The sequence below is a fragment of the Corylus avellana genome, chromosome 9 (assembly GCF_965113065.1).
Source record: "Corylus avellana chromosome 9, dhCorAvel1.hap1.2, whole genome shotgun sequence".
NCBI classification, from domain to species: Eukaryota; Viridiplantae; Streptophyta; class Magnoliopsida; order Fagales; family Betulaceae; genus Corylus; species Corylus avellana.
Genome location: NC_142498.1, coordinates 20,314,622 through 20,325,284, shown reverse-complemented (window position 1 = coordinate 20,325,284; position 10,663 = coordinate 20,314,622). Strand labels below are relative to the sequence as shown.

General features: G+C 34.9%; 1 protein-coding gene across 1 annotated transcript; it reads right to left on the bottom strand.

The window, feature by feature from the left end:
* Positions 1-4,340: 4,340 nt before the first annotated feature.
* LOC132189137 (auxin-responsive protein IAA9) lies at positions 4,341-9,268 on the bottom strand. Its single transcript, XM_059603682.2, has 7 exons — positions 9,064-9,268; positions 7,502-7,959; positions 7,207-7,418; positions 6,907-7,130; positions 6,623-6,764; positions 5,401-5,462; positions 4,341-4,762 (listed from the first exon to the last, which is right to left on the bottom strand). Exons 2-7 carry the CDS (start codon positions 7,913-7,915, stop codon positions 4,725-4,727), a joined length of 1,092 nt encoding a protein of 363 aa, XP_059459665.1. The 5' UTR covers positions 7,916-7,959; positions 9,064-9,268; the 3' UTR covers positions 4,341-4,724.
* Between the last annotated feature and the right edge of the window lie 1,395 nt (positions 9,269-10,663).

The following is a 10,663-nucleotide window of genomic DNA, read 5'->3' as shown; positions in this document are numbered from 1 at the left end:
TTTCCCCAAATCTTTATAATAATTTATGGTAAAAAAAGGACCACATAACAAAAAGGTAATTGGGTATTAGCCTAACTATTGGCACTCTTCCCTCTTATGCATATTCCTTCAATGTCTTTTCAAATATATTGTTATCTCCTCTGCTTTCTGGTCACTGGCATTGCTTCCTTGACAGTGGCTTTTGGGAAAGTAGTTCCACTACTCTTGCTGACTTATCACCCAGCACCAAACGGCTGTTTTTATCTTGGCCATCCCTTGCTGCTTACTCTGTTGCTAGCTCTCTCTATCCCCTGCCACCTTTTGCATGATTTTTACACCTTTTCGAAAATTGTCATTCAAGGAATGGGCATAGATTTGGAGGCAGGTCATGGGTTTTGGATCCCTGTGGATGTGATGCAGAGAAAAACTGTCTGCACTTCTCTGGGATGCAGGGGAAAGGCATAACTCAATGATACAAATCTCGCAACCGACATTTCTCGCAACCCATTTGGGTACAGAAGATGACAAGAACTTATATACACACAGTTAAGATTGTACTTTGAAAATAACATCATTAAACCAATCATCAAGACAAAAAAAAAAGCATATCCAACAATGATCTTTGTTAAAAGTCATATTCAAAAGCACTAGTTTAATCAAGTTTAATCATTTTGATCATGAGGAATCAAAATATATTATATATAAGCACTGATTTCAAAAATACTTGATCAAGAAAGAAGTGTTTGATAAGATAAGAGACAAATGTCAACTTAGAGGGTACGAATTTCAAAGGCCTAACCTTCCAACAACTCTGTAGGATGGGGACCGATTTATGAATGATTTATTGGCATCTAATGAGTGGGCGCAGATGATAATGGGTTTGACATAGTAATATATAAGACAAAGTTTAAAATCATTGCTCTCACCTGCTAAGATCTCTCTTTAGATTATTGGGTTTTGTAAATTAATATACTACTTGCATGCGTTAGAATTTTGACTCAAAAAACAGAGCCTTTAACAAATCCCATGCATTACGCAACTCAAAAGGTTGATTCTTTGCTGGAGTGGGAGTTGATCATTCGTTCTGGTGAGGAAACAAATGGGAAAGGAAAAAAGCAAGAAAAGCAACTTTGTATGAGGAAAGTTTTAGGTTGTTTGCCACGGCTAGCAATGAGTATGAGCTATCAATTATTTAAGTTGCTAACATGATTGGTGGTGAAGTGTAGAGTTGGGATTTAAAGTCGGGACTTTTGCTTTGATATCATGTTAAATTATCAGATATTTCAAAATTTTAAGTTAATGATTAATAATGTTGGTTAATCATGGAGTGATGACAAGTGAAAGAGAGAGAATTCACTTCATTGTCTATATATTGTCACGTGATAAATATGTTGTCACGTCATTTAAAAATTTGAAATGACATAACATTATCTAGAGCATTAAATGCAACCTAACAAAATTTGGACGGTAAAATAGATCATCTTTATTTCACTTGAAATTGAGAGAATCCATAGCACTTGGGGTTGTTAACATGACAATAATGACTTTGCTAAAAGCTGTACAGGTAACAATATGGGTTATATATATATATATATATATATATATATATATATATATATATATATATATATTAGCTTTTTTTTTTCTTTTTTTTGATTTAGATGATGATAAGATTTTTCTTTTCTTTTTCTAATTAATGATGATAAGATTATTTACCTGTGCTGTTGTCATTATATTTGAAAACATCTTCACATGTTAATATATTATCCAAATGTTTGTCGTAATAGGTCAACAAGACATCCTTAATAGATTTGTGGACGTCAAATTTGTCACCTAGCATTGTGACTAATGTTGATAAGGACGAGTTGAACAATGACAACTTAATAAACCTCTATCTAATATATATATATATTAGTGGAAATGAGCAAAACTATTATTTAGAAACAATTTAAACATAACGCTCAACAGAAAAGATATCAGAAATATAATGGGGAATGTCATCAATAAGACCATGTTTCAAGCTAAGAGATAAGGCTTCTTTCGCTAGACAGTGGTTGCACTATTTAATTGTCATCTGACATGATTAATCTTCTATTTTTGCAGTCCATTTAAGAACCTACGAGCCTCCTCGATAATATGTTGTGCTTGTTGATAAGATTCCAGAGAGTTAGACGCGCTTTTAACACCGAATTAACGGGACTTACCTTACAACCAAAAATCAAAACGTTCTTGCGTAGCCATAAATTTCGTGCTACCACAACCATGAGCTTTATATCTTTCTTGTCCAAGAATTGGAGAAACTCCTCAACGATGACAACAAATTCCTCGTGCATAATACTCCTTTTTCTTGATCTTACTACCACACATATTCCATATAGCTTTTGCAGCGGGACAACTCCAAAAAACATGCTCTGTGGTCTCTGCCTCAACTCCACAGATGGGACATAATGGATCCTCAATAATTCTTCGCTGAACCAAGTTAGCTTTGGTGGCTAAGGCATTATGATACACTCTCCACATAAACACCTTCACGAATCACGGCATTAGGTGTGTTCATCAGCTAGATTTGCTTCCAAATAATTTTATGTTGCCCAGCACATGAGCACTCACCTCTATTAGAATCTAGAATTGCTTTTTGAAGATGGTAGGCACTGCGAACTGTGAAATCTCCATTAGAAGTGACTTTTCAAATCGGCACATCACTATTATTGATGGAGCCAATAAAAAGTTGGTGTATAGCCTCAACCGTACCCACTAATATTAAAATCTTAAAGATGGTAACTTTGTATTTGTTTGTCCATTTAAGATGATTTCTTTTTCTTTTTTTCTTTTTTTTTTTTTTAAAAAAATCACATTTAACTTTTTAAAATCAACAGTTGTGCCTATAAAGAATAAAAGAGAGGAAAAAAAAAACCCCACACCTGTGTGCTTGATTATCCTTTTGAAGCTTTTTTTTTTTTTCTTTTATTTAACTTTCAATTTTTTTTTCCCTTAATATAACTTTTCAAAATCTGCAGGTTTGGACTGACATTAGACTTCAAATGACAAATATATATATATATATATATATATATTTTTTCTTTTGTATTTATGTATTTTCCTATCAAAATTTAACACGCTTTACAATTGGATTTGGACAGCCTGTGAGAGCACAAATCGGCCCTCAACAGAGGATATCCATCAACATGAATGATGCTGTTTAGTTCTAATGTCAGTCCCCCCATACACGTGACAGACAAAGCTGTTTAGCATGAGATGAGAATATTATTAAATAGGATTAATTACACTTTTCTCCCCAAACTAATACTCTATTTTGCACTTGCACCCATAAATTATGACTCAATGTAACTTATTCACCCAAACTACTATTTTGTTTCAACTTAGCACCCTCAGTCAGATTTGGCCTTTAATTGCGACATAAAGGCCTTTTTTTGTACATTTACCTTCTTAAGATTAATGACACTTAATCCCCCAAAACTAACATCCCATTTGCAAGTGCACCCAGAAACTTTTTTCCTGCACATTTAATGCCCAGATCGGACTCATATGTGCTATTAGGAACAAAGTGGTAGCTTGGGAAAATGAGTTGTAGGAGGATATAGTTTATGGGTGTTTGTTTAGGTAGTGACAAAATGTAATTCACCCCATAAAATAATAACATTAATGGGAATGACCCCTCTGAAGGAGGTGAAAAAAGGGGTTAAAAAGATCAAAGATAAAGAAAGATTGATCAAAAAGAAAGAAGGGGGGTAAAAGGTCAACACACCCACTTAACCATCGAGTAAACAATTGTCTCTTTTATTTTTTTAATGTTTCCTGTTTGTTTTCGTTTTACCGTGGCTGGGAAGCTTCACCATGACTTTAGGCAAATACTAGGAGGCATGTTACAGACAAATCCCTGCAATTACTGCAGTACAATGTGGTACCAGCTCCATTATCAAGGTCCATGGCTAAGCCTATGCACCTATGATGCTATGCTGCAGCCCCACCTCCCCCAAAACCAACAGCTCTGCTGCAATATAAAAATTAAAATACTGAGCAAAGACATAAATAATGCAGCCAAGGATCAGAACACCACATGCATGGCTCTTGTTTTCACCGACAACCATATCCAAAGGGCAGGCAATATCTCATTAATCTAAGAACCCCCTCCGCAAATTGCAATATACATACAATTGTCATCCTCAAGGAGCGATTCCCTTCTTCAATTATGAATTTTGGCACATAGCTATAAGCATTCAGAGTCCTGTCTTTTTGTTTTCTATGTCATTTGCAAGTTCCATATAATATATAAGACATATGCAGGCTGCATGCTTTTCATACACAGGTGAAAAACAAAGATCTGAAAATGGCAATCAAGCTGAGAGAAAACTTGGGAGGTCTTTGATCATCATACACACACACATAAGAGTTCACAAACAATGCAATTTACATACTAAAGGATCCTGCATCAGAACAGGAAATTGGCCAGAGAGAATACTGCAGTACTCCCACATATAATAGGGTCTTTGCAGTTTACATATGTAATAAACTAGAAACATACCTTAACAGAACATTAATTCCATGGCAACAAAAAACATAAAGATAGTAACAATAAAGCCAGCCAATTCATGATCTCCGATCCAGTCCAACACCCCACCATTCAACATCCTCCAACGAAAATCTGGTTTATTTTGCTTTTCCGCTGCCTTGTCATGATATCTGGTAGACTGCTCAAAGGATAGGATTAATCATGTCAGAGCTAGCTAGTTCCTGTTCCGGCACTTCTCCATGGCCCTTGGAGCTGTACACACAACCAAAAAAGTCTCCATGAGAACTGAACTTGACAAAAATGTAAACGCATATGCGAAAACGCCAACTTATACAAAAGCATTGCACATAGTATCTACATATCCCATTTATGCACAAACCAGCACTAAGATCCATGATCAAATTACACCTGATGGGAAACTTACAGGTATTATACAACCTTCTACAAAAACTTTGAATGGGACCCATTTTTTCACAGGCACAACACTCACTTACATCTTGTGCTTGCAAAATTAAAAATGAGGGGTGTTACATAGCTGGACTAGGTCTAATTTTCAGGAGGCCTTCTCTTCTATATTCCAATAAAATTACTACAAACCATTCTTGTGGAATGCTGTCATCATTAAATGTTTCAAGCATGAAATTAACGATTTAAAATATTGAAAAGGCAATATTAGTTCAAGAGCTTAGTAGTTTATAGTTGCCATATTAAGAATATGGACAAAACTTCAAGTTAGAGTTAGATTGATTCTGGTCTAGGATTCAACTTCTGTGTCCGTTTTGAGTGGTTAAACGCATCAGATAAGGACAAGGGCAGTTATAATACTGCACTAGCTCATGCTGGCAAGGGTTAAAAATTAGAGATGGTTAAATGGACACAAATGTACGCACCTAGGCCAATGGCATCGGCGCCCTTCATGATTCTGAGCCTCTTGCATGTATCAGTAAACATCCTGCAAAAATCAATAACTACATTAGATTCCACAATGGAATTTCATATAAGCTGATGGTGATGCAAATAGCTGTTAATTAGAGATGGACACCAATCAAGAGCATCATAAATCCCAAGTAAATGGTAAGTCCAAATCATAACACAACTGACCAAAATGCGGAATCTCAGATCTACAACAGTAATATATTATTGCTCATGGAAACATGGAGGTTCCATGTTGACGAAAGGCAGAAAAAAGAGACAAACAAAAAACAACAAGACCAAGAGCCCAATCATACTCCTTCTCAAGAGATATATTTTCATTTCCTGACCAAAACAATACCGCTAATCTCTAATGTTATAGCTGACGCTTCATTTTATAAACCAAAGGACTATCCGGTTAAAGAGCAGTATAATGTATTAGACTTTCACTAACTTTTTAAAAAAGGACAGCACATGCAGGTGCTTATTTACGTAATATGCATATAAAATTTGTTCAAACTAACTATAATATGCCAGCGCACTGTTAATAAGTATAAGATACAAAGTTTACATATTGTGGAGCTGTCTCGATCATTTAAGTCTAAATAAAAAAGAGAAAGTGCAATTCTCATATTTCTGTCTAAAGCAATATTATAATATGTGAACATCACCATGCCATTTTCTCCTATGGAAGAATAATGACACGAGATTCATTCTTGTAAGCTGTGCATACGGCTAATAAACATCATTGGTGATGGTTTACACATTACAACATCATGATTCATCTCCTTCAATTGCTGGTTCATAGGTTTTTCGGGTCTGTTCATGTTCAACTGTTGAGAATATTATAAATAAAATCCTTATGAGCATAATTTGGAAATATAAGCTCTTTGATAAAGCTTAATTCTTCAATACGGTGTATACCATGCGTACTCTAAACTCACATTACATCCACAATCACGCTCTAATACCTATCCACATCGATCACCACTTACTCGGCTTCTTAGTATTTCTCAAGTAATTCTCAAACTGTCATCATTACATATAACTCCAATGTGCCCATACACAACACAGCAACATCTCCTTAGAATGGCATCATATCCTTGACAGTTTTGACTTTTTATATCAAAAAGTTCATTCATTATGTAACTAATGAAATTCAATAAGAGAACAAAACACATAAGGTGAATCAGGGCTTACTCCCATGGGACATCACCCACAAGCATCCAGTCACCATCTTTATCTTCATATGTAAGAACATACTCTGAGCCATGAAGGAGATCCTTCAGCTTGCTCTCACTCAGCATCTCCTTGCCCAGAGTTCCATGAGATCCATATTGACCTGACATCACAAAGAACAGCAGTATGTGCACACCATAACATGTAGCTTTAAAGTGCAAAATATATGATCCATGTAAATTGCATCACTAATAAGTAACCCAATCAAGATCTTTCTATAAACTTGTAACTTTGGAATGACTCACCAATGGTAAAACAACTGAACATCTTCTCGAGAGCAGAAGACAAGTCTCGATATGCAGTGTAATTTTTTAAGTCTACTTTCCTCAAATAAGGAGCACCATCCATGCTAACCTTAACAAAGAGAGCACCAGGTGCTGATTTTCCATCCACTTCGTCAGTGTTCTTCGAACTAGCCAACGAGTTCTTCCTAAACGATCTTATAGGTGGCCAACCCACTACCTGTGCCCTGTCACACAAGGAATATCAGAGACAATTCTCAATGTTAAGCCCAAACGTATGACCACAACCCTCTTTCCACTCACTTTGTAGCAGGCGCACTGCTATTACTATTTGCAGCACCATTAGGACTTGGCCTGGGTTCATTGGCAGCACGCGGCCTCTCTTGTACCATCTTTGGCGGTGCAACTTCTTTTGCATTAGCCGATTGAGTCCCAAGGTTCTCAATCACAGAACCAGTTTTTGAAGGCCTTGGAGACAGCATCGCACCAACCTCTGAATTAGCACGATATTTTCCCTGCACCAAAGACAGGGTTGTAATCAGAACTAGATCCAACAGTAAACAATATCCAATTCCCTTGCGTAAAAGCAGTCATTCACCTCCGAGAATCCGTCCATAGCATCGGAGAATCCTCTTTTGCTGCCCGAACCAACAGTCTTCTGCGAAGAAGAGTAGTGACCATCGTTCAGAGGATGCATGGGGAAGAGGGGTTTCTCATCGAGTTGAGTGGAGCTTAACAAGCAGAGTTCAGGATCTCTTTCAGGGGACTGGGATCCAGGTAGTCCAAGCCTCAGTTCTGTGGCCTTCAGATTCAGAGTGCTACGTTTACTCTCATCAGACTCAGTGGACACTACTGAGCTGTCCACCGATGAACAATCGGATAATCCCATGTAGTTACGCTCTTTCAATTCAGAACTGCTGCGGCATAAGCTGTCAGCGGAGGCAGAGGAGGTCAGTAAAGTGACATTGCTCTGACCCTCCTCCTCCCCAACACCAAGCAGTGGAGGTGACATGAAAAATGGCAATTCTCACTTCAAAATCTCCAATTTTTCCTAACCTGCCAAATTTTTCAAAACCACAAAACACCCAAACTCTTTTTTATCGGATGCTAAACAAAAAAGGATCGTATAAAAAAAGAAAAAGATTCAGGAATCTTTAAATGGATAAAGAAGTAAACAGCAATGCATGAAACAAAAGCTGGCAACCTTTAACGAGCAAACCAATTTAAAAAAAAAGGTAACCCAGTGATCGATCTTAAAATCTCCGTTATCTAAACAAGCATCCACTAAATCAGAACCATTGTCTGTTTCATTCCTAAACACCATGCTACAAGTAATGAGACCAAGATAGATAACAACAATAACAAAAAGTTGAGCATGTATTTGAGGACCCATTGTATTCACCAAAATCCTAATATAAAATAGCCTGCAGCTTAAGGTCAAAACAAACACTTCGGCACACAACCTGAAGAACATCAAGGAACAAGAAATGAACAGAAACCGTATAGAGCTTCAGGAAAAAACCCCATCCAGAACGTTGACCCCAAAAATTTTAAGAGAAATGTACAAAAGTAGAATAAAATAAACCAGCAAGCTGAAGCACAAACTATGAATCTCAGGAGCAGAGTCCCATTTGAACTTACTGTAATCTACAAATTCATCATAAGCAAAAAATAAATAAATAAATAAAATTATATACCTAAAAAAGGAAGAGAGAGAGAGAGAGTGAGAGAAATAGCAAGAACATAGTTTTAAAAGATAAAGGAAAACAAAGGAAAGAAAGGCTTAAATTTCTGCTTTTAAAGGGAGAAAATAAAAGGGAAAAAGGGAAAATAAATTGTTAAAACTTTCCAGTATATGGGTTCTTGGCAGGAAACATAAACCTGCAGAAACCACAGCATTCGAATACTATGCTCATTGTACGGAACCAAAAGAAAAGCAGCAGCAGCAGCAGCAACAACAACAACAAAAGACATGAACTCAAGCTCATACTACACACCACTATCTTTCACTCCTTCCTCCACAAAACAAAAAAGAAAAAAAGTGAAAACCAAATATGAAACAACAAAAGCACAGACACTAGAAAATGAAGACAGCAACCAAAAACTGCAAAGAAAAAAAAAAATCTCGAAAATTTCGAAGCAGGAGCTTAGTGGGTATACCTGAAGAAAGTTGTGGATCAGTGGCTAACGAAAAAGATCGATTTCCGGCTTGGGTTGAGCAGAGAGAAGAAGCTCAGACACAGAGAGAGAGAGAGAGAGAGAGAGAGATGAAGAGACAGAGCTAAGGACCCTCCATTTGGCACAAAGTAACAAAGACTTATTTGCTGTCCGATGTGAAACTCTGCATTAAAATAACACCTCTAAACAAAACAAAACTACCCGAACAACAAAAAAAAAAAAAAAAAAAAAAGTGTCCCAAAAAAATTGAGGGTACGAATATCGACTAAATTTTCTTTTTCTTTTTCTTTTTCTTTTTCATTCCCCTTTTCTTTTTTATCAACTAAATTTTATTCTGTCCCCCCTTTTTTATATAGTCCGCCGAACAACTTGAGGGTACAATATCAATGGCTGAGGTTTATTTCTGATGGTTCAATTCGGGCCGTTGATTTTTCAAGGTTAGTGACGTTTGCGTCTTGAAATGCGTTCATTGCTTGAGGAGAATTTTTTTTTTTTCTTTTTTATGAATTTACGTGGCAATTTATATTCACAATCTTTTTCTAAAATTTTATAAATTAAATAACAATATTTGTTAAGAATTTAATTAGTTTGTGGTTGACTTATTAAGTGAATCCTCTCATTTTCAAATATATATATATATATATATATATATATATATATATAATGTTATGTGATTTATTTTTATGAAGAATTTAGGGTAAAGTCCACTTAACTCTCTCAAATTACTACCCCAATGATAATCTACCCCTCAAACTATTAATTACGACAATTTACCTCAAAAACTACCAAAACAATGACAATGTACCCCCCAATGCTAGAAAATGACAAAATTATCCTTATAAAATTTTCAATAAAACAAAAATACCCTTACAATTTTGAAAAAAAAATTAAATTTAGTATTTTTATTTTTATTTTAATAATGGTAATTTCATCATTTTTTAGCATTTGGGATACATTATCATTGTTTTGGTAATTTTAGGAATAAATTATCGTAATTAATAGTTTAAATGGTAATTTAAGAAGGTTAAATGGACTTTACCCATGGATTTATAATGCCTCCAACAACACTCTTTGAAAAAAGTTTTTCGGTCTCAAAGTTAAGTGGCCCTATCATTTCTACTAAAATTGATCAATAAAATGTCATTTTGATGGCTATAATATTTAACTCTAATAGTCTTAAAATATTTGTTAAATAATCAAATTTATTTTTTATTAATTTAAAATTTAAAATTAATTATTGTATTAAAAAAAACGAATTTTAATTTTTATATCTTAAAACTTATTTACTAAAAATATTTATTCATATTTAATAAAATTTATTAATATATTAATTAAATAGTGGATGGTTTACCACGGATCAAAGGCTTGGGCCAATTTTCGCTAACCATTTTCAATTTCACCAAAAAATAAAATTAAAAAAAAAAAAAAAAAGAAGTCATATTTAGCTAATAGATTTTTATCTGATTTTAATTTAGTTTTAAGTTTCCAATTATAACAATTAGGATAGATACTTTTATGAGTAATGCTATGGTTTCTCCTAATAGTCTCTTGCTATTATATTATTTTTTGCATTTTTTTTTTA